Raw genomic sequence first — 25679 nt, 5'->3', positions numbered from 1 at the left:
CAACCTACTTTGCCACGAAATAACCTTGTAACTTGTAGCGATTCTTCAGATCTCAGCCTAACCATCTTCGTTCCAGCACCATCCCTGGCTTGGACTGAATGCCACTTCCAGACTCATGACATCTAGTTCCCTGACACTCAAGAAACTGCCTACTTTATCCTCTGAGGCCTCCACTCCTCCCCACCTTGTATTTGTCTTCTCTCTCTACACACACACACACACACACACACACAACGGGTGTTGTATAATACAGCAGCCACTAGCCTCAATGGCAATCGAGTATTTAAAATGTGGCTAGTTCCAAATGAGATGTGATTTAAGCAAAAGACATAGATCAGACTTCCAAGACTTAGTAAAAAATATATACAAACCATTCTATAAGTTATTTATTGGCTAAATGTTGAGACGACAATATTCTCAATATATTTCAATTAAATAAAATGTACTATGAACATTAGTTTCTTTTTACTTTGAATGTGGCTACGAGAAAAACTTTACATATATGGGCAACTGCTGGTCAAGACCGTAGGTTTTGAGAAAGGCCTCTGTGTTTACCACTGCACTCCCCCACTGCTCCCTCGACCCGTGCATCACCTGCCACAGTAAGTACACGATAAACGTTTGCTGATGTGGTGGCATCTCCATCTGTCTGTACATGATTCCATGTCCACATTGGAGACAGTGGCTCTATTTACGACACAAGATGGTTATGATAATAGAATCATCAAGAAATGTACTACTTTCTTTGAAAGATAAAAATCATGATATGAATATGCCTGCTTTTGCTTAAAAGCCTGAAACTAATTTTGAACATTTAGGCAATGATATGCATTCCTAACTATATTCTCTGAGTTTTCACAGAAAACTACGAGTTAAGCGCTGAAAGAGGTGGAGTGTAAACAGCTCCAGTGGAAAAAAACTGTAGACTACAAAGAGCCAAAGGAAAGCTGAGTTAAGGCCACAGCTAATGGCAAACAGAGCCCACAAACTCGTGGAAGCCCCTTTATTGTTGTTTTCAGGTAAAAAGCAGAAGTTCCCGGTGCTAATGGGGCCTCGATGCAATTATTTATCCGAGAGAGACAGTCTCAACAAACTTGATCCCTGCCCCCAGGACTGAACTTGATGCGGCAGGTAAAGAGTTAAGCAGGTTCAAGGATTCCCCCTGCTGCACCTTTTCTACCTTGCTCCACTGCCAACAAAACACTCCAGCTGAAAGACCCACGCCTCTGTGGACCCCAGTGCGGGGACAAATCAGCTTTAACCCATCAAAAAGGAAAGCAGAAACGCATTCAGAAGCGGGGCGAGGGGAAAAGAGGGGGAAGAGAAACAGAAGACCAGAAACTAATCTCTGATTCAGTACCATTTCAAGGGCTTGAGAGGAGGCCCTGGTTTTGCTAAGGGCTTTTTTTCAAGAGTTGAAAGTCTTCTCTTCAAGCCGGCGGCACCAGATCGCAAAACCCCCAACCTTGTGTACGACATAAACACACCCCAGGCAACTCTCAACTGCAAGAGCTGGAATCTGGTACTGGTACACTGACAGGAGACCCAGACGATCCCACAGCCTGGGAAGAAGGGTCTGGGGCTCTGCAGAGCCAAAGGAAAGAGAGCAACCGGATTTTCTAGAAGGCACAGTCTGCACAAGCGGCCAGCCGACAGGTCGCCTTGCTGAAGAAGCCACATAACCTGATATAAGTCAGCTCTGGATCTATTCTCTCGCCCCACCCCCAGGTAATTAAAAGCACCTCAGGATTTAGGCTTCGGCCAAGTTTTCTGTGCACATGGTAAAAAAAAAAAAAAAAAAACCTGGGAAGAGGAAATTACGGAAGACACTCATCTGCTGCAGTTTGGTAATGTGGGTGGTGATGCTTCAAGAGCCGAGTTTGGGGGTGAAGGGGAGGGGACAGAAGGGAGAAACCACAGCCCTTCTGAGCTCAGCCGGCTCGACGCTGGTAAAGCGCAAGGCTGGTTCTCAGCCGCAAGCGCCGCTCGGCCGGAAGCCCAGGGGCCGGGAGGGGCCTCGGCGACACAGCCAGACGCGGCGACCCCGCCCTTGCGGGGTCCGGGCGCGGACGGGACGCGGCGGGCTGCCGGCCGGCAGAGCCCCGCGCGGGGAGGCCGGGCGGCGGAGGCCGAGGGGCCCGAAAGGGAGTCGCGTTACCTTGTTCATCCCATTGCCCATGGCGGCCGCACGGTCTAGCAGCGCGGGCGCGGCGGCGGCAGGCGCACTGAGGGCATGTCGGCGCGGGGCGGGGAGGAGCAGGCGGCGGGCGGGGAGGGCGGCCGCGCCCGCCGCAGAAACAACGCCAAGGGCCGGGACCGCCGGGGACGCCCGGGCCCCGCGGCCCTTCCGCTCCGGCCCCCGCTCCCACGCTCCCGCCCGCCGCCCCCGACCTCCCGGCCGCCGGGCAGAGGCACCCGAGCCCCGGCGGGCAGGACGCGGCCGCGCGCCCCCTCCCCCAGCCAGCCGGGCGCCCGCCCCGCGACCCCCCGGGGCTGGCAGACGCGGGGCCTGGGGGCCGGGCCGGGAAGGCAGGGCCGGGACCGCGGCTCCTCGGCGCACGCGCGCCCGCGCCCCCGCCCCGGCCGCGGCCGCCCGTTGGGCTCGGAGACGGGGCGGCGCCGGTGGTCACGCAGGCGCAGCCCCTACCCAGCGGGGCGTGTCGCGAGCCGCCCCCTCACCCCCGTCGGGGTCACCAAAACTCCCGGAGGCCTTTCCCCGGGGCGGCCGGGGGCCTGTTACCAGCAGTCGCCGCCCTGCCTTGACTGCCTGGGTGAATCAGGTGCTAACCGGAGCCTGGGTCTTGCGGCTCCCCTGCCTGGGTTTTCTGAGTGCGACCGATTTAGGCAGGGTGGGGGGATTCCTGCGGCCCTGCCCCACCCACGAAGACCGAGAAGGCTCGCCGGGTGGAGAAAGGTGGGCTCGGTGACTCATCTCTGGGATGACCTAACCTCCCCAACCTGGCGGAGCAGCTGTCCGGACTCAGGCCTCATACCGTGACTGTGGACGTCTAGTGTGCCCCCTTCTTCTGATTATAAACTGGCTCTGGTAGGTGCCTGGGAGTGTTGACGGAGTTGCTTCTGGAAAGCCCCTTTCCTTGCTAAGCAGCAGGGCAGTGTCTGCATTGTGGTTCTGCCTGGATGGAGTACTGTCTAACCTGTAGCAGAATTGTGTCAGTAGTCTGTCACCCTCATTGACTCCTTCTCGTGGACAGAATCCTTGAAGTAGGGCTTTCGCTGTTTCATTTTCATGTCCTCAGCGTGCCCTGTTCGTAGTGGGCGCTTGGTAATTGTTTAAGTGAACAAACGCATCATTCTGATACGGCCGGGCTCACCCCACGACCTCACGTCATCTGCTCCGCCTTCCTCTTCAGTCGCAGCCACACGGGCTTTCTGCGTGTTCCTTGAACCTGCCACCCTTGGTCGCTGGATCACTCGATCTTGCGCTTGAACCTTTGTGTGGGCGGTGCGCTGTACCTAGCCATCTCAGTCCCTGGCTCTTTACCAAGCTGACTCTTGCAGGTCTCAGCCCACATGTCACCTCCTCAAAGAGGCTTTTCCTGACCGCCCAATTGAAAGGAGGCCTTCCAGTCACTATCATATTACTCTGCATTGTTTTCTTCATAGCACTTAACATTATTGGACATTATTCTATTTATTGGCTTATTTTTTATCTGTCTCGCAAGAACGCCACCTTCAGAGGAAAAGGACCCTGTCTGTCTCATTCGATGCTATAGCCACATGGCTAGGGACAGTGCCCGGCGCAAAATAGGTATTCAGCAAATATTTGTAGAATAAATTAACAAGTTCCAGAGGCTGAGAAAACAGCAGCAAGGCTGTGAGGAAGGGTGACATTTTGAAAAGAGCTGGCAGAATCCGTTTCGGTCATTTTCCTCCTTGTTGATGTCTTCTGGGCAACAACAGGTACCAAAGCCCACGTGTAGGAAGCACCCCCCCACACACACAGTGTTCACCCAAATTGTTCCTGGTAGGTAAGAGCAGAGCCAGACCAGAAAGCACCCGTCATACCCTTTGGTTCTGGGGGGGTGTTCCTTCCCTACTGTCTTCACTTCCTCTTTTCCCTCCCCCTCCAAGTCACCTGGGCAGCCCACCTCCTCCTCCTCTGCCTCCACCATCACTGCTTTACTGCCTAGCTGCTTCTGGCCCACAGCGTGCGGTTAGTGGACTGCCTGGGGAACCCCAAGACCAACCTCTGTTCTTAAATCACAGAGTGATACTGGGGAAGATGATCAGTTTTTCTGAACCATTAACCATTTTTTTCCTCCTTAAAATAGACCTTTGGACTGTGAATTTTCAAAGGTCCTATGCTACAATCAGTGAACCACTGTTATTTCCCTCTTGTACTTGTGCTATTGTTGCTTTCAGTAGTCAGATGAACTTTTGAGAATGCAGCCAATTCATAAGTTAGTATTTGCCCATAAATGGAAGATCCATACCCATTTTTCTTCTGTGATCCACTTGAAGCATTTCTTTTGTCTTATTCATTTCTTATAAACGGATTTTTCTAGCTCAGATCATCTGCAAAACAGTCTCTCCTAAGCTCAGCACCAGCTGTGGCTGTCCCCTAGCAGCCAGAGTCGGCCTGCATTCAGTATGTGGCCCTGCCAGATTCACAAGCCCAGAGTTCATTTCACATTCTGCTTTTTTATAAAACGTGAACAAGTGAGACCATTAGCACCAGGAGTCAGAAGAGTCAGATTTAATTATTTCCTGCTCTGCATGTGTGCCAGAGAAAGTTCCACAAGATACTCTCTGCCTGCGCTTCCCTCCACCCTGTCCTTGAACCTGACCCCACTTCCCTGCATCACAATTATCAGTCTGTCATGTCTTGTGATTCTGTGAATAAAGAAAATGAAAAGACATAGTCTGATCCATTTTGACGTGTCCTGGTTTTCTCTTTTCATTTTCATAGCGCCACCTCAGAGATTTGCAGGTTCAGCCGCCATGCTGAGCAGGTGACATGCTCATTCCAAGCTCTTTCCTGTCTTCCTCCTTTTATTCTTTATAGCTCCTGACTATGGAAGGAAGAGAAGGAGGATGGCTCCTAGACACAGCTGGCAGGCTTCATGGTTAAAGTAGAATCTATTCACTTGCATTCTTTCGTATTCGTGAAGTTGGTAAGGCATCATCAGCCTGGTGGGATTTCACGCCACATCAGATTTCTACTTCTCCTTTCCTTTCTGCTGTTTTGCTGTCTCTGCACAGCCAGCACAATGCATTTTGGCAGCAACTCCCAAACAAATAAGGCTTTCCTGTGTGCACAGGGAGGAACGGTTACTAGTCGTGTGGGCCAACTGGGACCATACGCATGTGGTTAAGGATAACCTGTCAGTGATGCCTTTAGTGAGTAATCACTTTGAACTTTAAGGTGGGACTGTGTAAAGGCCCACAAGCAGAAGTTCAACTGGTAGAGACAGCCCAGTCATTAGGGGTGTTCCTGATAATTCAGAGAATTAAGATAAATCTAGTGTGAAGTGAAGTAGTTTTCCTTGGCCTTTAGAATGTAGCTGTAATCCCGAGTGTCTCAACCTCAGCACTGTTGACATTTGGGACTAGATTCTTGTTGTTGTTGTTGTTGTTGCTGTGGGGCTGTCCTGTGCATTGCAGGGTGTTTAGCAGTACCCTGGCCTCTGCGACTATATGCCAGTGGCATTCCCTCAGGCATGATAATGAGCAATGTCTCCAGCCCTCCAAGAACAAAGGCACTTGCTGCCACTATCCTGTGTGCAGTGAGGCCACAGGGATGAAATCTTGTAGGGATGAGATTTCTTTCTCTATGTCACCGTTCCCCTCTCTCTTTCTCTCACTTGACAACCAGTTAAGTCTGCACTAATATAGATAGTATCAGCCCCTGCAGAAGTCTCGGGCCACGCTGTCAAACAAGAGCAAATTAAGAGCAAGAAGTTAAGACGAAGCACTAATCTAGCCAAAGTGTGACTGAAAGTAAAAGAAAGCTAGAACCTGATGAATTGTGGAAAGAAGAAAAAAGGTGGAGGGTATAACTACTGATGCAAAAGCCTGAAACCTTTTCTCTGCTTCTCCAGAGCCATCCTGGAAGACATGGGTATCCAGTGGGCTGCTTGAAGCCATGCAGCGCAGCGGGACTGTGGGGATGGGTCCTTCGATGACCTCGCCCTTTGAAAGACCACCAATTTCCAGCCCTCCGAGCAGTATTCTGACTATGAACTTGTTTTCCTTCTTCTATTTAAGAGGTTTGGGGACCTTAGATCTCAGAGCACAGGCATCCGGAGAGTGTGGAGTCGGAAAAACAGCAAGAGGAATGAATATCCAGGTAGGTCAGCCGGCCAGAGACAGGGTGGAGAGGCTGGGAGGAGGTGAATGGGGAGACACTAGCAGGCATGTGGTCGCGAGTGAATAAATTCTGTGGACGTGGGTTCCCAGCAGGGTTGGCAGAGACATGGCGCGGTCAGGCAGATTATAGAACAGCATGTCAGGCAAAGAGGGAGATAAGACAGAGCCTTGTTTCCTAAAGATTGAGGGAAGGTGACACTGTGGTCAGCTTACGTCTACTCCTGTGTATTGTCAGTGTACCTCATTTCCAAAATTGTAAGCTTCATGAGCACAAGGACAAGTTCCCATCAGTCTCAGTAGTCAGCACCTACTTTGTGGGGAAGCAGTCAAACGTTTGCTAATTAAGGAGAGAAAACACAACTGGGACATTGTTGCATTTATCCAGATGTGAGGTTCACAGAGAAGTCACCCTGTCTATCCAGCCTGCCTTTCCTAGAGCAATGCAGTTTCCATGTGGGATGGCTGCGATCTAGGAGTGACCCAAGCCCCATTGGGCTTTGTTTTTGAAGCTGATATGATATACACCGTGGCAGAGACAAAGACAGAAAGACACACAGAGACGGACAGAGCGAGAGATTTCTCGTGGGGCCCTCACGTATTGCTGTACCCTTTCTCTTCCTCCTGATTTGCGGCCACAGCTGTGCTTGGCTATGCCGGGTACTTTCTGTCATTCTGCCTTTGGCAGCATGTTGGTCTTCGAGCTTGGGTGAGGGAACCATTCCTGGTTTCTGAACACCATCTTGCAGGTTGGCTGGGATTCTGTTTCTTGTCTGGAATGGTTTGATTCCACCTGCGCACTTGCCTGCCTCTGCCAAGGGAGGCTCTACCTAAGACAGCAGACAGGTCCTTTAAAACTTTTCATGGTGAAAAAACAAAAAACAAAACAGAAGTTCCCGTCGTGGCGCATCGGAAATGAATCCAACTAGGAACCATGAGGTTGCTCAGTGGGTTAATGATCCGGCGTTGCTGTGAGCTATGGTGTACGTTGAAGATGCGGCTTGGATTCTGTGTTGCTGTGGTTCTGGCGCAGGCCCGTGGCTGCAGCTCTGATTAGATCCCTAGCCTGGAAACCTCCACATGCTGCCAGTGCGGCCCTAAAAAGACAAAAGACACACAAAAAAACTTTTCATGAATGGTGATTATAGCCTAAAACAGCTGATGAAATCTGAACAACTAACATATTTTTAGATTCAGTAGAATAATTGTCTTTTTCATCTGTATTTGACATGTCTGGTATAAAATCCAAGATAAGCCTTGCATTTTACCCTAACTCACCTGGGCACGGACGTACTAAGTTGCCTTCTCTATAGGACTGTTTTCATGGTGTCCCAACCTTCATAAAACCCTTTTCCAAGTGACCATAGGCCCTGTAATCTAGTGGAGAATGGGAAGGTCCCTAAATGTCCCTGGTCAGCGGATTCCATCCATCTGCATTTGCAGCACCTGCACACCCAGCTGCCCAGAGGCACACTTCTGCCTCTTCAAATGCCTTTGGGGGCAGGGGACAGCCTGAAGTGAAGACGTAAGAGAAGATGGCAAAGGGAGGCCCCAGGTGCAGCCACCTCCTTAGAGAAATACCCTCCTCTGCGAACTGCTGCTTCCGGCTCTTCCTACCAAAGACCTCCATGTAGTTTAGTTTTGTTTGCCCCGCCCCCTTTTATGTAAAACGGAAATTGAACTAGATCTGAAGACATTAAAAAGCGTCTGGGTAGGGGCTGGAGGGAGAAGGGGGTTTCCTCAGAGAATGGAATGTCCCAAGAGAGATCTCACTTACTGTGAGTGGGGAAGCCCGCCTCCTATGACATGATGGCGTCGTTATTCCACACGCTGTTGGCCAGTGTGTTAATGTGGACATCGCTGTTTTGATTAGTCATTGATCGTTAAGACTCTGCGAGTGATGGCAAGACCGTCATATAGAACGTGCTGCTCAAACTAGACAAGACCAGGATCATTTTCCTTCTTATCCACAACCGGACATTTGTATTTCCTTAATGACCACGTCTTGGTTTGCAGGAGACCACCTGCCTCCACCCAGACAAGACAGTGTCACACAGAGCCGCGTAGTGTTTCAAGACGGGCCCCTTCTCTGTGCCTTCTGGCCTATGGTTTTTTTTTTGTTTTTTTTTTTACCCTCTATGTCACACCTGTGTGATCTTTCTATGCAGGGCTTCAACTTCAGATCTGCACACCCAACAACTAACACAGGAGCAACTGCAACACAAGGTGTGCTCAGCTCACAGGAAGTCAGGGTGTGTTTCTCCTTCACCTCTCACACAGGCAGTACCCCTGGAAGGGAGCAGGGAAGTCTGAGGCAAAGCTCGGCCTGATTCATCGATGCACAACTTGCATACAGTACAGACCAGAACAATGTCAGTCTAAAAATGTTTGTATTTGGCTTTGTAACGACATTACTGTCTCCCCCCATTATGTCCCAAAATACAAGGGAATGCTTACCTGTGACACATGGAGGTTCCCAGGCTTGGGGTCAAATTGGAGCCACAGCAATGCTGGATCCTTAACCCACTGAGCGAGGCCAGGAATCAAACCTGCATTCTCATGAGTACTACTCAGGTTCATTACCGCTGAGCCTCGACAGGAACTCTCCCAGGACTTTTCTGCTGGGGCTTCTCTCTCCAACTGGAAGAAGCCAGCAGTGTAATTTGCATCTTTGGGGACCTTCGACAAGTTCACTAGATCCCCGCCAGCCCAGTCATCATTCCCTTAACGAAACTTCATTTATCAGGTTGGGAATACTGAGACCTCAGATTTAAGCTATACAACTTTGAGCATTCTGTTGGTAACACCCAGAGCAAGTGTTAGATTGGGGGAAGGAGGACTTTCTCTTCTTTTCTCATGAGAAATCACTTTGAGATGGACAAAGGTTGATCTTGGCCACAGTTTTTAATGTTTTTTGTTTGTTTTGGTTCATAATAGTCTGCCTAAAGATCAGAATAAAGTGGGTAATACTTTTTAAAATAATCATTTTATTTTAGAATATGTTTAGATTTATTAAAAAGTTGTTGAGAGTTCCCGTCGTGGCTCAGTGGTTAATGAACCCAACTAGGATCCACGAGGACACGGGTTCAATCCTTGGCCTCTCTCAGTGGGTTAAGGATCCGGCATTGCTGTGAGCTGTGGTGTAGGTCACAGACATGGCTTGGATTCTGTGTTGCTATGGCTGTGGCTGTGGCTGGCAGCTATAGCTCTGATTCGACCCCTAGCCTGGGAACCTCCATATGCCTCAGCTGCAGCCCTAAAAAGACAAAAGACCACAAAAAAAAAAAGTTGCAAAGATAGGGCCGAAAGTTGTCGGGTCTTTCCCCATTGTTTTTACCTATCTATCTATCAATCTGTCTTTTTATTGATGTGTAATGTATGATACTCTATGTTATGGGTGTGAAATATAGTGATTCACAATTTTTAAAGATTATACTCCATGTATAGTTATTATAAGACATTAGCTCTGTTCCCCACGTTGTACAGTAGATCCTTGTAGCTTATTTTATACCTATCAGTTTGTACCTCTTAATCCCCCAATCTTATATTGCCCCTTCTCTTTCCCTCTCTCATTACTCACACTAGTTTGTTCTCTACATCTGTGAATCTGCTTCTTTTCTGTTATAATCACTGTGTGAGATTGTACACTATTGTATGTTTTAGATCTCATGTGGAAGTGACATCATATGGTATTTGTCTTTCTCTGTCTAATTTTTCCCCATTATTAACGTCATATAAATGATAGCACATTTGTCACAACTAGGAAACAGACACTGGAGCGTTGCTGTTAGCCGAACTCCACTCTCTATCCAGATTTCACTAATTTTCCACTAATAGCTTTTCTCCGTTCCAGAATCCCATCAAGGATCTCACTGTTATATTTAGTCATCTCTCTGGCCTGCAAGAATTGTTCAGGCTTTCTTTGTTTTTGATAACCCTGAGAGTTTTGAGGATTATTGGTCAGCTGTTTGTAGAAATGTTCCTCAATTTGGGTTTGCTCATGGCTAGACTGTGGTTATAGGTTTTCAGAAGGAAGACCACAAAGGTGAACTGCCATTCACGTGGTATCATACGAGGGTTCCGAGCTGTCCGTGTGTCTTACCAGAGACGACGGTCTTGGCCACGTGACCGGAGTAGTGTTTTCCAGGTATCCGGACTGTGAAGTTACCCCTTCCTCGTCTTTATTCTTCTCTTAGGAAGCAAGTCATCAAGCGGAGCCCACACACAGCAGAAAGCTGGGGCAGGAGGCAGGATAAAGCTGTACCTCCTGGAGGGCCAAGTGTCTGCATAACTGTCATTCTTCTGTAAGTAAGGTCCTTCCTCCTTCCCTTCCTTCCTTCCTTCTTTCCTTCCTTCCTTTTCTTCACACATGTATGTATCTATCCATGTATGTCTTATTAAGCTAAGCATAAGTTCATTCTGATGTCTCTGACTCTTAACTGGTACCACATGGTTCATTCTAGGGAGTAATATTTTAAAATATTTTCCATAGATATGTTTCCTCAATGCAATTATAATTTTACATGTATCATCATGGGCATCACCTTTCTCTCAAAACCTTTCGGTGACTCATCTATTGCGTGCAGACTCAAATATCAATTCTCAACTTACCCATTTTTACAACTTTATTGACATGTGTAATTGATATACAGTAAATCCATGCTTGAACTGTATAATTTCTTGTTTTGCCTTTAAGGCCATAGTCACAATCAAGTGAGTAAATAAATTATCCATCATCCCCAGATGTTTCCTCATGAACCTTTTAGCAGTTTCTCTCTCCTTCCCTTTTCTGTCCAAGCAACCACTGACCTGCTTTCTGTCATTAAAGATTAGTTTGTATTTTGTATAATTTTATATAAATGGAATAGTGGGATTGTACACTTTTTGTCTGTCTGCCTTCACTTTGCATAGTTATTTTGAAACTCATGCATATTTTGCATATATAAATATTGATTTCTTTTTTATCATTGAGTACTGTGCAACTATATGGATATACCACAATTTGTTTATCCATTTACCTGTTGTTGGGCATATAGGGTTTTTTAGGTTATGGCTATGACACATAAAGCTGTCACAAATATTTATGTACAAGTCTTTGGACAAACAATGAAATGTCTGGGACCAGATGACTTTACTAGTGAATTTGACCAAATATTTAAAGAATAATTAATAACCAATCTTTTATAAACTTTTCAAAAAAATAGAAGAGGAAAGAATGCTTCCTAATTCATTCCGTGAGGCCAGAATTGCCCGGATATCAAAGTCAGAAGACCATATTACAAGGATATTATGCACCAATATCATTTATGAACATAGATGCAAAAATTCTCCACAAAATGCTATCAAATGGAATCCAGTGTCATGTTAAGAGGACAGTACACCATGACCAAGAGTGAGTTATGCTGAGGATGCAGAAGTGGTTCAGGCAGTCAGTGTAACTGATTACACTAACGGGAGGGGAAAACTCCATCTTCTAGATTGATGCAAAAAAGGCTTTTAACAGAATGCAGCGTATTTTCATGGTTAAAACATTACTAAGAAGCTAGGAATCAAAGAGAACTCTTTAAACATGATAAAAAGCATGGGGAAAACTTAGCATATGACTTAATTGGGAAAGACTAAGCTTCCCCCTAAGATCAGAAACAAGACAAGCATGCCTATTTTTACTCTTGCTCTTCAGCATTGTACTGAAAGTCATAGCCAGAGCAATTAGACAAGAAAAAAGCATAAAGAGCATCCAAATTGGAAAGGAAGAAGGAAAACTATCTGTATTTGCAAAGGACATGATCCTAAAGAACACACAGAAAAAAAATCCAGTAAAGTTGTAGGTTGCAAGAGCAACACACAGAAATTCAGTTGTGTTTCTATAGAGCAGTGATAAACAATCAAAAAAGTAAATTTAAAAATTAATTTCATTTATAGTAGCATTTAGAACAATAAATACCTAGGAATAAATTTAACGAAGGAAATTAAAAACTTTACACTGAAAACTATAAAATATTGCTTAAAGAAATTAAAGGAGACAAAAATAAGTGGAAAGCCTTCCTATGTTTATCTGTTGGATGATTTAATATTATTGGGATGTTACTACTACCCCTAGCAATCTACAGATTCAATAAAATCCAGTAACCTTTTCTGCAGAAATGGAAAAATTGACCCTCAAATTCATAGGAGCCCCAAATAGCCAAAAGATCTTGAAGAACTAAAACAAAGTTGGAGAACTCATACTTCCTGATTTCAAAATTTACTGCAAAACTACGCTAATCAAAACAATGTGATAGTGGGAGTTCCTGTAGTGGCTCAATGGTTAACAAACCCGACTAGTATCCATGAGGACGTGGGTTTGATCCCTGGCCTTGCTCAGTGGGTTAAGGATCTGGCGTTGTCATGAGCTGTGGTGTAGGTCACAGATGCGGCTCGGATCCCACGTTGCTGTGGCTGTGGCATAGGCTGGCAGCTACAGCTCCGATTAGACCCCCAGCCTGGGAACCTCCATATGCCACTGGAGTGGCCCTAAAAAGACAAAAAGCAAAAACAAACAAAAAAAACCCAATGTGATACTGGCAGAGAAATATAGATACACTGTTGATTTTGGTTTGCTTTTTGTTGAGAATTATTGCATATATGTCCATCAGGGATGTCAGCTTGTAATTGTGTGTGTGTGTGTGTGTGTGTGTGTGTGTGTGTGTGTGTCTGTGTGTGTGTCTGTGTGGTGTCTGCCTGGTTTTTATGCAATTCTGGCCTCATAAAACGAGCTTGGAGGTGTTTCTTCCTTTTCAACTTTTTTGAATAATTTAGAAAGAATAAGTATTAGGCCTTCTTTAAATGTTTGGTTAGACTACTTGTGAAGTCATCTGAGCCTGTAATTTGGTTTATTGGGAGCTTTTTAAATTACCTGTTTAATTTTGTTACTAATACTAGGTCTATTCAGATTTTCTGTGTCTTCATGATTCAGTCTTGGGAGACTGTATGTCTCTAGGAATTTATCTGTTTCTCCTAGGTTGTTGAAGGCCTGGGGTTACTAGATGCTGTAGGTTATGAAGAATAGCTAGAAATCTGGACTATATGAAATCTTTCAACTTCTACCTGTTGGAAACGATCCTAAAAGTTAAAACCATATGCAGAAAGAAGGAAATCTCCAACAGGAGCAATTTGCAACTCGTGCCGCATTTAAGAAGGGCCTGTATCCTCTAGAGGACACAGGCTCTGAGTTAATCCAGGTGTTGAAGCTGCATGGAGATTGATTCTAATAACAGCGTATGAAGGAACTTTCTGACAATTACATCTGGACAACAATGGAATAATTGTTCCTTCTCAGAAGTGCATGGGCTCACTGAGGACTTGCAGCCAGCGTGTAGGTGAGCATCTCTCAGCTATGTTACAGGCACGATTGGACTTCACGGGGTCTCAGGCTCCTCCCACTCTGAGTCTATAAGTGTACATACTGAAAACAAGCTGCGATCTGATGAAAGTGTCTCTTCTTTGAATTACACAATAAATAAATCATTGTTTATGAAGAGCCACTGTGGGCAAAGGTATAGGCAGTCTGAGCATGTGGGCTCCAAGAAAAAATTATCACTGGGCACAGACCAGTGAAGTGACTTAGTTAAAGAGTAAGCTTGAAACCTCTTCCCCTCCAACTTGTCTTTATTTGGAAGAAAAAAAAAAAAAGGCCCAAATCTTCTACTATTTGTTTTTGGCTATCTGGTTAAATCAAAGCTGAGATGTGGGTTCAAGTTTTATTATCCATCACTAAAAAGGAATCGGCTTGTGTTTATAATATACTTCCTACAATGTAGTAAGTTTTAAAATGAAAGTGTTTGGAGTTCCCTTGTGGTGCAGCAAGTTAAGGATCTGGCATTGTCACTGCAGCAGTTTGGGTTGCTGCTCTGGCACAGGTTCAATCCCTGGCCCGGGAGCTCCCCCATGCCACAGGAGTGGCATAAAAAGAAAGGAAAGTGTTTGTTGCACAGCCTGAATGGTCAGTAAATCAGTTGTGTGTATCTATGATGTTGTCTGTGACTTATCACTCATGCCGTCTCACAATAATCGTTTCTTGAAGAACTGTCTCAATGAGTATCTGAAAATGTTAATGAATGTGCTAGTTTATCTGAAAGCATGTAAAAGGCAAATACCTACAAGCAAAATTATCCCCCAAATTGATAACTTGTTCACTGCTGGCTCCTTCCACTAGAATATAAACAGGTGTTTTGCTGTTTGCTTTCCTTTGTTTAGTGTAGCATACCTAGCACCTGGAATAGCACATAGTAAGTGCTCAGTAAATTGCCGGAAGAATTCTAACGCTTATTTGAATGAAGCTTCTTAACTACCAATTTTGATGCAATGGGCAAGCAACAAGGAAAATCCCTCAAATCCAAGAAGCACCAGGTTATGTGACAGGAAAGGGGAAGAAAAGAGGAAGAGAGGGACAGTCACCAGTCCCATACATAGAGAGATGTTGAGTCTCCAGTCCCATAATGTTTGCTGGTGCCCAGGCCTGAGGCAGGATCTGGGCTCATAACCTCTTTTGATGAAGTCATAGTGCTGGTGGCAGAGTATTTGTTGGAGAGGTGAGTTTTAAATGCATGCAGTCTTTTCAAATAACTGTTTGCAACTTTTGCTGGGCTCTCACATTTTGCACACTGTCAGGAAGGGTCCCTCGGACAAAGCCTAGTTCTGTTTTGGCCTGCAGTAACACTTCCATGACCTGCAGGGGCCATCAAGCCACGTACGTCTCCCTGTCCCCACCTGCTCCTGCCTCGACCCAACTTGCAGAAGTATCGGAAAGAGCTTCTTCCCTGTCCTCTTTTTCCCCTTCTCTAACTCCTCGGTGAGGATAACTGCTTATGCTTCCCGTTATGAATGAGGTTCAACATATAAAGGCCTCTGCTCCTCCACCTCCCCTTGGTGTGCTCTCTCTCTTTCTCTCTCTCAACATTTTTTAAAATGGCCTGGCCACAGGATGCACCTGTCCCCTGCCCTCCTGAAGTAAACCCAAGGAGCCAGGTGCTGCCCTTGCTGAGGGAGGCCTACAGCTGTTCTGCCTGTGAGTGGGTGGTAACTTGAAGACCATTTGGGCCTTGGGTGCAAGCCAAGATGCTTAATCTAATTTTACCAGGAGCAAAACCAACGTTTTGCTCCACATTTAGCTTTTGTGTCTGCCCGTCATCTAATTCGCAAAGCCGTCTCATGAGAAGAGTGTGATAAAGTAGCATTCTCCAACTTCAAAAACAATAATGGATTTCATTTTCCTCAAAAATGAAAGGTATTTAAAAGTTAGCAAATAAAATCAGCCAATGCTTTTACATAATAATTCTACAAAGTTTTAGCAAGTCTTAAATCAAGCATGCCAGCTTTAGTTTCAGAGAAGCGGGGAGCTTTCAATCTGTTCTTTCCTGTAAGACAAGTGTCGAGATCTTTGTGGGAGCCTAGTGATGGATACATTTCATTCCCACCTAAGGCTCGAACCAATTAAGAAATAAGATGGATGAGGTGCTGTATAAATAAAGGGATCGTTCACATTTGCAGGCAAGTGTGAGCTTCCCAAATGAGTCACAGGCAATGTCAGAGCCCTCTGTTCATGGTAGCGCTGTCTCTGCAGGGCTTGCAGCATGGAGGAGCACTGGCCAACCCGGGCTTCCCATGAGCATCTTGTTCTGAGGAAGGAGGCTCAAGGGGCCCATTGGTTCCTCCTTCTGAATTCCAGCAAATGAGGAGGAGTCGAATCAGGAGTGGGTAACAGTCACTCCCCCTTCAGCATAAAAGCGGAGGTAGGAGCAGTATAGACCGCTTAACAGGCATCTTCAGGCGACTTGCCCAAGCTAAGGTGAGTACCTGGCTGGTTCAGAGCCAGGGGCAGAGCTGGGCACAGCTGAAGCTGATGGGAATGTGAAAAGAAGCTGTCTGTACTGCACTAACTGGCTCACGAGTTTGCTCTGCCTTCATTAATGAAGTAAAAATTACATACAGTAAAGTGTAAGATATTGCTGACTTTTTATATGTAGACATTCACATAACCTCCGCAGATTTGAAATATGGAACATTTTCTAGTCTGCTTTCAAAAAACCTGCCCCACACTTTCTGCTGACCTGAGGAATATCCTAGAAATTGTATTTCCATAAAATTTACTCTCCATGCTTACTTTAACAAATGTAATCTTTAAATTGTACCCTCTTTATCAATGTGAGCAATCGTTTTAATTTTTAAGCATTGAAAAATTAATTTTTAAGTTTAAAAAAATTCAACTTATCAAGAGGTAGTATTCTTTCAAAGAAATGATTGTCTGTCCTAGGCACTGGCTTCCTTCCTCTTAGAGAGAAATTAGAAGTTTTCTTTCCCCTTTGGTGACAGCATCAGATTTAGAATTACCTCACCAGTGGAAGGTTTCTCATCATTAGTCAACCAGTGACAGTCAGAGCAAAAGAAATACATTTTCAAAAGGAAAGCACTTCTCCAGGAAGTGTTTTGTTTGTTTGTTTAGAACACATTCAGTGTTTTAGAGGAAAACACGTTGGCTTTGTGAATGGGTATATTGTCTTTCCGTAATGCAAGTGGAATTCTCATGCTGAAACATTTCTCATTTCTTTAAATGTGCCAGGGATTGACTCCAAGCTCCAGCTGCGATGTATGCCAGATCCTTTAACCCACTGTACCTGGCTGGGGATCGAACCCACACCTCTGCAGTAAACCAAGCCACTTCAGTCAGATTCTTAACCCACTGCACCACAGCGGGAACTCTGACGGTTGGTGTTCTTTGCTTCCTTCCTCAGTTTCCTCGGGGCTCTCACCACCTTTTGCTGTGGTTGTTGACGACTGTGATAGCCTTGGTTTACTTATATGGCAGTGGCGATATTTTATTTCTCTCTCTATGTATATGTATATACACACATATGTAGAGAGAAAGATAGACTTTTTAATGTTACGACTAATAGAAGATGCGCTACAAATGGGCTTCCCGTCTCTCTTGGCCATTCTTTTTCAGCGTCCGTATTTTTTTTTTTAATAATGATTTTTATTTTTTTCCGTTATAGCTTGTTTACAGTGTTCTGTACAGCATGGTGACTCAGTTACACATACATGTATACATTCTTTTTTCTCACATTATGCTCCATCATAAGTGACCAGATAGAGTTCCTAATGCTACACAGCAGGATTTCATTGCTAATCCATTCCACAGGCCCTAAAAAAGACAAAAAAAAAATTGTATGAAGGTGTCCGTGTTTTTAAAGGGATGTGAGGGGCTTCAGCAAAGATCTCTAAGTCACTGCCATCTCAAAGAAGATGTCGTTCTCTTTCCCCTTCCTTCTTGTTTGATGCCTTCTTGTAGAAAATTCGCGCTCATCCCAAGAGTCGTGGTCAGCCTTTTTTTCCATCACATGGATTGATACGTGATTCTGTGTGCACTGTGTCTAGTGTCAAGTTTCACTGCCTTCTAGGAACTTCGATTTCAGAATTGTGTGGCTTGCTCTCTTGGGCTACTATTCTCTCTTTAAACTTTATTTTATCCTGGTAAAGTTGATGCACAGTGTTTGTGTTAGCATCACGTTTCCAATGAAGTGAGCTAACATGCTTTTAGTTTCACTTTAAAGCCAAAAGTGGGGTTCTCTTGATCTTTCCCTATAATTTCACTCTTAACTGATAATACTCATTTGTGCATTTATTCAAAAAGCAAGTATTTGGGGCCGGAGCCCAGTATGGAGACATGAGTCAGCCAGCATTGATCTTGGGCCTCTGTCAGAGGTGCAAGCAGAATGCCTTTCCCAGGCATGTCTGCCCAATCCCATCCTGTGGTGGAAGAACTGGAGGCCATACTTGTGTGATCTAACCTTCTAACCTAGCTTCTCTCCAGCTTGGCCACAGTGGATTGGATTGGGAGGGGAAGTGGCTGACCTGAAATGGGCCAATCACAGTGCTTTCCTAGGACCTCAGAATTGAGACAGGAAAAGAGTTTGTCTCCCTCCATAAAAAAACAGTGCGATTGTCAAAGCTGTTTTCTGCCAAATGGCAGCTGCTGGAAAAATGAAGACTGAAGCAGGCTTACAGGAAAATTGGAGATAAAGACGGAGAGAGATGGCCTCCTAGTTTCCCGTCACACTGATGCTAATGTCTCCAGTCTTTTACCGAGTCCCAGTTATATTTCTGCTTATGAATTCATGAAACACTCCATACCCCTTACAATAAATCTCCTCTTTTGCTGAAGTTAGTACGAGTGGGCTTCTGTTGCTTACATTCAAAAGAGCCTTAACATGGTGGCCTGCCCATAGCAATCTCCATTTAGTAAGGTCTTAGGATACCTCCCAGTGCGGCAGGACTCTGAGTTCCTGGGCCAGGAGCTGGAAGTGTTTTACCGTCCCTGTATCCCTGACACATTGCTGGAACTCAAGGGATTGAATGTTGACTCTACAACTAAATCGTGAAGGAAGAACCTTGAAACCCTCAGGAGCTAACTTACCACGCTTTCTCCAGGTTCCTCATCTGAAAGGGCCCTTAGGAATTATTTGGTTTAAGTGTTTTTTCTACAGAAGAGGAAGCTGAGGCCCAGAGAGGTAAAAATCATTTGCCCAAGGTCACATAGCTCGTTAGTAGCAGAACTGAAACTGCAATTCATGTCTCTAAACTCTGAAGCCGGTATTCTTTCTACTACCCTGTGGTACTCCCTTCCCATTGGACCAGCTTCCATTGACCTCAATGGATAATACAGCCAAAAGCCCCCCGCCTCTTTAAAACTTCCTCAGTAGGAGTTCACAAGTCAGCTGTCATGCAGAAAAGCCCTTGAAAAGGAACCCTGCGGTGTTGCTCATGGCTGCGCTTGGCTCCCACAGATACTATTCCAGGATGAGTGGAGGAGGAGCCCCTCAAGCCTTGTGTGTCCTGAGCAGACCCGACATGTGGTGACCGAGACAACTCCCAGAAGGGCTTGCTGGTTTTATTGGCCAGTGAGATGGGCTTTTTCCTCGGCCCTTGCCAGTCATAGGAATAAATGAAGAATCACTTACCCCACCACTGATGAACAGAAGCATTATGTGAAAGCATATCTGAGTGAAACCTGGGAGGACCTTAAAGAAAATAAATTGATCTGCTAATCAAGAGAAGCAAAGAAACAAATTTGCATTAAAAAGAAAGGAAAAGAGAGTTCCCTCATGTGGGTTAAGGGTCTGGCATTGTCACTGCTGTGGTTCTGGCTACAGAACCCTGGCCCAGGAATGTCTACATGCTGGAAAAAAAGGCAAGGGAATGATAAAGAATTCAGGAAGGCGGCTACAGTCCTACATGTAGGGTGGGGAGAGGCAGAGGTCTAAATTGGGAGAGGACCGTAACACCAGAAGTAAATTATTGCCAAAGTACTGGCTTGTGTATTGGGGGTGATGAGTAGGGGGTTCATGAGTGTTTTTAGTATTATTAAAAATAAATAAATGAATAAACTACTAAAAGAGGAGACACATATTGGACCCATGGTGAGTATGTCATGAACCAAGGATTCTGAATAATCTAATTCTGTGTAAACAAGTTCCATGAACAAGAAAGAAAATGGAAAAGAAAGAGTAATTATGGTGTCAAAATAACGTCTTTGTTGGGAGTTCCTGTTATGGCTCAGCGGGTTAAGAATACAACTAGTATCCATGAGGATGTGGGTTCAGTCCCTAGTCTTGCTCAGTGATCTGGCACTGCCACAAGCTGTGGCATAGGTCACAGATCCAGTTTGGGTCCTTCATTGTTGTGGCTGTGGCATAGGCCAGCAGCTGCAGCTCTGATTTGACCCCTGGCCTGGGAACTTCCATATGCTGCAGGTGTGGCCCAAAAAGAAGAGAAAAGAAAAGAACAACAGCAACAAAATAATGTGCTTGTTTCTCTCAAACTAGAAAGCATTTTATGACATATCCAATATTTTTGTTTTGCTATTATTCTACCTGTTGTGAAAATGACTTTGTCATTGTCAGGTAGAAAATAAAAGTCTCTTTAATTTGTTTAATACTTGAGTTAAGCTATACATGCTAATGAATGAGTGTCAGCCTTACTTTATAGAATATTTTATAAGAAGCAGTAATTTCTTGCTTACATTCAGTACTAAGACGCTCTATGATAAACGTGGCTTCCTGTGTGTGGCTTACAATATCAAGTTGACATTCTAAAACTTCAGTTTCAGTTGTGAAATAATTGAGGGCAAGCTTTTTCAGGTCCCACAATGTTTATCAAATGGACAAGAATGCGTGTTCTCAGACTTTCTGAAACAGAGTTCAAGAAGCAAACAAAACTAGGAAGGAAAACAAGAAAAAAATAAAACTGATTAAGAAAGTTGGAGATGAGTTTTGAAAAGCAACGAAGCTGCCTTGTTAATGCTTTACATTTTATTGGTGGTCGATTGCCTGCCACTTGATGAAATGAGACCCCATGTCCCATAATCCACCCTAGAAATCACTGCTTAAAAACATTAACATAGGTAAAACAGATCTAGTAAAATGTTAACATCTGGGGACTGCTGATGAAGGAAATATGGGGATTCTTTGTGATATTTCTGCAACTTTTCTGTAAGCCTGAAATTTTTTCAAAATAATTTTATAAGCAAAATTTCAATATGGATATTGAAATGCCAAAGTAGCAAGACTGGCAATCAATCTGAAAGCTTCATTCAAAGACTTAGACATCAGTAATCAAGTATTATTTTTATAAAGATAAAAGACCAGCAGCTTATAAGAAAATGTAAGAGAAATTATAGACCTGGGCTTAAATGATTACCCTAGGGTTATGCACTGTTAACTGCAAAACCGTAAGCCAGGATCCAGGTAGAAGCTGCTATTCTTCATTTCATGAGATATTTACTTCCAGGTAAATAAAATAAAATCAGCAGAAACGATAGGATAGAGTTGGAGGAAAGGGCCAGCAGAAAAGGCTGTTAGATGCCTCAAAAGAAAAGACACTGCATATGACCACTGAACAACTCAGGTCCAAGATGGGAGCCCTACTGAGAAAATGCTAACTTTCTAAAATAGTTTCTCTCGCTGATGTTTGCACACAAGTTCAAGGGGTAGTTGGTGGTGGTGGTGGTTAGTTTTGTTTTTTAAAGTACATTGAGGGAAAAATAATTTATCTCCTAATAATAACAGAATTGAGACCTCTTTGCTCAGCCACCTTGGAATTAATATGAGAATTGTCATTTTGTTACCTAGTTCTTTGTGAAAGTGGTTCTCCATCAATAAATATGGGATTTGATTCAGAAAGAAAGAAGAGAAACTTGTAACTACCTTTCATAGAAGAAACAGTGTTTCTCTTTTTCCGAACAATTCTAAGGAGAAAGGAAATATAGAATTTCATGTTCTCAATTCTGCTAAAGTTATGAATCATCACACCTTTGCTGACAGTTTCTCATTGTAAGGGCTTTAAGATGCCCACATGGACCAGGCCCATTGGTGGGATTTGATGTGCCCACTTCTTATCCATGTGGCTAAGCAAAATAGACTCAAATCACCTGGCACAGTCTCTCCTCCACCATCACCCCCCACCCCCCGCACACACTCTTAAGTTTCTTTATATCGAGTAATTTTCAAAAGGAGGAACAGTAGCTAGAAGGAAGCCATATATGTGAAGAGAAATCATGTGGCAGTAAAATCTAAAGGCATCTGCAATGTGTAAATAGATAGTCTTTTTTTCTTTCTCATTTTTCCTATAGTCACTGTCAGGGAGGTGAACCTGATTAACAAGGAAGATTTGTAGGTAAGAGAGGGGGGGAAGATGTTTCAAATTAAATTTTTTCTTTTATATGTGTGCACTAGAAACAAACCACCAAAACTGACAGAAGGAACAGAAAATCTGAATAGACATGTAACCAGTAAAGAGATTTAATTAGTAATCAAAGACTTCCCACAACTAAAATCTCAGACTGTGATGTCTTCACTGATGAATTCCACCAAATGTTTTCAGCACAATTAATGCCAATTCCTCACAAACTTTTTCAAGATACAGAAGAGGAGGGAATACTTTCCAACTTACTTTATGAAGTTAGCATTATACTGATACTAAAACCTGATTAAAACACCACAAACAAACAAAACTATAGACTAAAAATCCCTTATGAATATAGACAGGAAAGTCCTCAACAAAATACTAATAAACTGAGTCCAGCAACATATAAAAAGGATTAATTCAGGAGTTCCCGTCATGGTGCAGCAGAAACAAATCTGACTAGGAACCATGAGGTTGCGGGTTCGATCCCTGGCCTCGCTCAGTGGGTTAAGGATCTGGCATTGCTGTGGGCTGTGGTTTAGGTCACAGACATGGCTTGGATCCTACGTTGCTGTGGCTGTGGCATGGGCCGGTGGCTGCAGCTCCAATTAGACCCCTAGCCTGGGAACCTCCATGTGCCACGGGAGCGGCCCTAGAAGAGGAAAAAAGACCAAAAAAAACACAAAAAACAAAAAAACCCAAAATAACAACACATTAAGGAAGATCTGTCTTAATGTAAAGACATTCCATGTTTATGGATTGGGATATCTAATATTTGTTGTTAGGACAATAGTGCTCCCCAAATTAATCCACAGATTCAATGCAATGCCTACAATTGTCCCAGCTGGCCTGTCCCCCTTTTCTTGGGCAGAAAACTCATATGGAAATCAAGGGACAGAGAAGAGCCAGAGCAATCTTGTAAAAGAAGAATGAAGTTGAAGGAGGATCTCATCCTTCCTGATATCAAAAGTCTACTACAAAGCAGCAGAAAGCAAGTTAGTGTTGTACTGGCCAAAGATGGACATGCAGATCAATGGAAAGAATTTTGACTCCAGAAATCAACCCTCACACTTGTGGTCAACTGACTTTTGGCAAGGGTGCCAAGACAATTTAATGGGGAAATCTTTCCAACAAATAGTGTTGGGAGAACTGGTCATCCACACACTGAAGAATGCAGCTGGTCTCCTTCCTTATATACACAAATGTTAACTCCACATAGGCCATAAACCTTAATGTAAGGGCTAAAACTCTAACCCTCTTAGAAGAAATTATAGGAATACAGTTTTGTAACCTTGCCTTCCTAGGTACAAGACCAAATTACAGGTGACAAGAAAAATAGATACAGTGTACTTGATCAAATTTTAAAACTTTTGTTTTGCAAAAAACATCATCAAGAAAGTGGAAAGACAACCCACATAATGGAAAAATATTTGCAAATCATATGTCTTATATGGGACTTGTATTCAGAATAAATATAGAACTTTTTAAATGTAATAATAGAGAAAAAATAACCCTTTTTTTTTGTCTTTTGTCTTTTTAGGGCTACACCTGCAGCATCTGGAGGTTCTCAAGCTAGGGGTCTAATCAGAGCTGTTGCTGCCGGCCTATACCAGAGCCACAGCAATGCCAGATCTAAGCCATGTCTGCGACCTACACCACAGCTCACAGCAACGCCGGATCCACTTCTAGATACACACTCAAGAGAAGTGAAAGCATATGTCTACATAAAAAGTTGTACATGAATGTTCAAGGTGGTAGCATTTTTCATAATATCCAAGAGTGGAAGCAATTCAAATATCCATCAATTGACAAACCGATAAACAGAATGTGATATATTCCTACAACGAAATATTATTGGGCCATAACAAGAATGAAGGGCTGACACATGCTACGACATGGATGAACCTTGAAAACATGGTCAGTGAAAGAAGGCAGACAAAAAAGACCCCATACTGTGTGAGTCATTTATATAAAATATATAGAATAGGCAAGTCCATAGGTATAGAAAGTAGATTAGTGGTTTACCAGGGGCTGAGGGAGGGGAAATAGGGGATGACTACTAATGAGTAAGAGAGGTTTTTTTGGGGGGGCTGTGAATTAAAATGTCCTAAATTAGATAATGGCGATGACTGTACAACCCTTTGAATGTACTGAAATCACTGGATCTAGTAGTTTAAAAGGTTGGCTCTTAATGGTATATGAATGATATCTCAGTTAAGCCATTACATAGAAAAGTGAGAGCCCTTCTCCTTTTTTGTCTCTCCTTCGTCCTGGTCCTTCTCCTAAAGCCTGTGCTTGGAAATCACGTGCATCGCCAAGCTCGAGATGAGGACACGAGATGACTCAGTGCAAATCTTTGCCACAACTGGAACCAGAGCACGTGTGGGACTCTGGGGAGGGCCTTGTCCTCCTCCTGTGCCTGAGTCACGATCCTCATGCATGGGCCACTCACCATGCTGGACGTGGGAGAGTGTGGGTTTCTGTGGGGAATGTGTTCTGTAAAGTGGAAATATAAGAGAGCCAAACTCAGAATCATTTGAAGCCCGGTGAAAAGGAATCTTAGGTTTTGTGTTTCCTGCCTTGGTAGAAAGAGATCAGTCAGAAAAAAAAAGTTCATATCAAGAATTTTTTTTTCCTTCAAAACCTGAAACAAACCAACCATAGGTAAAACAGAGAATTTCAAGCTTCAACTCAACTTACTTGTTTACTTCCTGTTCATTCCAGATTGTCCGGAAAAACACATCGTCAAAGTGGTACTCCATGGTGTATGTGTACTGAACTGCGTACAAGCCTGTGTCCTGGTGTTTTCAAGCAAAAACCTTTTCATTTAAGCCTTTAGCCTCCCAGGCCTCAAGATTTGAAAATGAGGAAATACTGATACAGCTAAAAACTAGTTGAAACAGTCTCCATTATGTTAGGACTTGCCTTGACCCACCAACTTACTCAAACTAGCCTTTCACAAATGATTTCCTCCTTGCTTAATTGCTTTCTTTTACTAATGATTACTTTCTAGTTAAGGTTATATTGTATGCCTAGTGTTTTCTTTTCCTTTGAGACACTCCCTAAGTCCCCATTCCTTCCGTGAGCCATCTTCTCTGCAGAGAGAAGGTCAAGGCGAGATAACCCCAAAGACCGCCAGAAACCGTCACTGGACACATGACTCGAGCCTTGATGATTCTGAGGTGGTCTTCGGAGGGAGAAGAATACAGGCACCTTGATCCCTATCAACAGCCCTTTTGTCTTCCAAGCTAAACCTGTAAAAATCCCTTGCTATCCCCTCTCAAGAGAGGACACTGTTTTTAGGGCATTAGCCTGCTGTGGCCTCCTTTGCCTGGCAAAGCAATAAAGTTGTTCTCTCTACTTCACCCCAAACTCTTGCCTCCAAGTCTTATTTGATGCTGGTGTACAGAGGCTGGTTTTCAGCTACAGTAGTACCACATCTTCTTGATCCATTCCGTGGAACACTACTCAGCCATAAATAAGAATGAAATAATGCCATTTGCAGCAACATGGATGCAACTAGAGATTCTCATACTAAATGAAGTAAGTTAGAAAGACAAATATTATATGATATCACTTCTGTGTGGAATCTAAAATATGGCACAAATGAACTTATCTGCAGAACAGAAACAGAT

General features: G+C 44.1%; 2 protein-coding genes across 15 annotated transcripts in view; one reads left to right on the top strand and one right to left on the bottom strand.

The window, feature by feature from the left end:
- DUSP22 (dual specificity phosphatase 22) overlaps window positions 1-2333 on the bottom strand; it is a 50642-nt gene extending 48309 nt beyond the window's left edge. For 2 of the 4 annotated variants that reach the window (XM_047795911.1, XM_047795905.1), the window contains exon 1: window positions 2159-2333. In XM_047795911.1, the coding sequence (XP_047651867.1) occupies window positions 2159-2179 (21 nt within the window). In that variant the 5' untranslated portion in view covers window positions 2180-2333. The remainder of the gene's footprint in view (window positions 1-2158) is intronic. The other 2 variants (XM_047795907.1, XM_047795908.1) reach the window with 1 other exon arrangement.
- LOC125135616 (skin secretory protein xP2-like) lies at window positions 968-25426 on the top strand. 11 transcript variants are annotated; one of them, XR_007137015.1, is made up of 4 exons: window positions 968-1728; window positions 6063-6310; window positions 10524-10631; window positions 24769-25419. XR_007137015.1 is itself a non-coding variant. In XM_047795891.1 (4 exons), exon 1 carries the CDS (start codon window positions 1779-1781, stop codon window positions 2925-2927), a length of 1149 nt encoding a protein of 382 aa, XP_047651847.1. In that variant the 5' UTR covers window positions 1766-1778; the 3' UTR covers window positions 2928-3046; window positions 6229-6310; window positions 10524-10631; window positions 24769-25419. The 11 variants fall into 11 exon arrangements, 9 of the variants coding, with proteins under 9 accessions (XP_047651847.1, XP_047651853.1, XP_047651855.1 ...); XR_007137016.1 differs by having other exon boundaries at window positions 1053-1728; window positions 6229-6310; window positions 24769-25418; XM_047795891.1 differs by lacking the exon at window positions 968-1728 and adding an exon at window positions 1766-3046 and having other exon boundaries at window positions 6229-6310.
- Window positions 25427-25679: the final 253 nt, after the last annotated feature.

Source organism: Phacochoerus africanus, chromosome 9 (genome assembly GCF_016906955.1).
Source record: "Phacochoerus africanus isolate WHEZ1 chromosome 9, ROS_Pafr_v1, whole genome shotgun sequence".
Classification (NCBI taxonomy): domain Eukaryota; kingdom Metazoa; phylum Chordata; class Mammalia; order Artiodactyla; family Suidae; genus Phacochoerus; species Phacochoerus africanus.
Note: the sequence above shows the minus strand (reverse complement) of the source record. Positions and strands in the feature narration are given on the sequence as shown.

What these genes read in the sequence shown, in the direction of transcription:
- LOC125135616 (XM_047795897.1), top strand. Translation starts at nt 1,779, where the DNA reads ATGGTAAAAAAAAAAAAAAAAAAACCTGGGAAGAGGAAATTACGGAAG.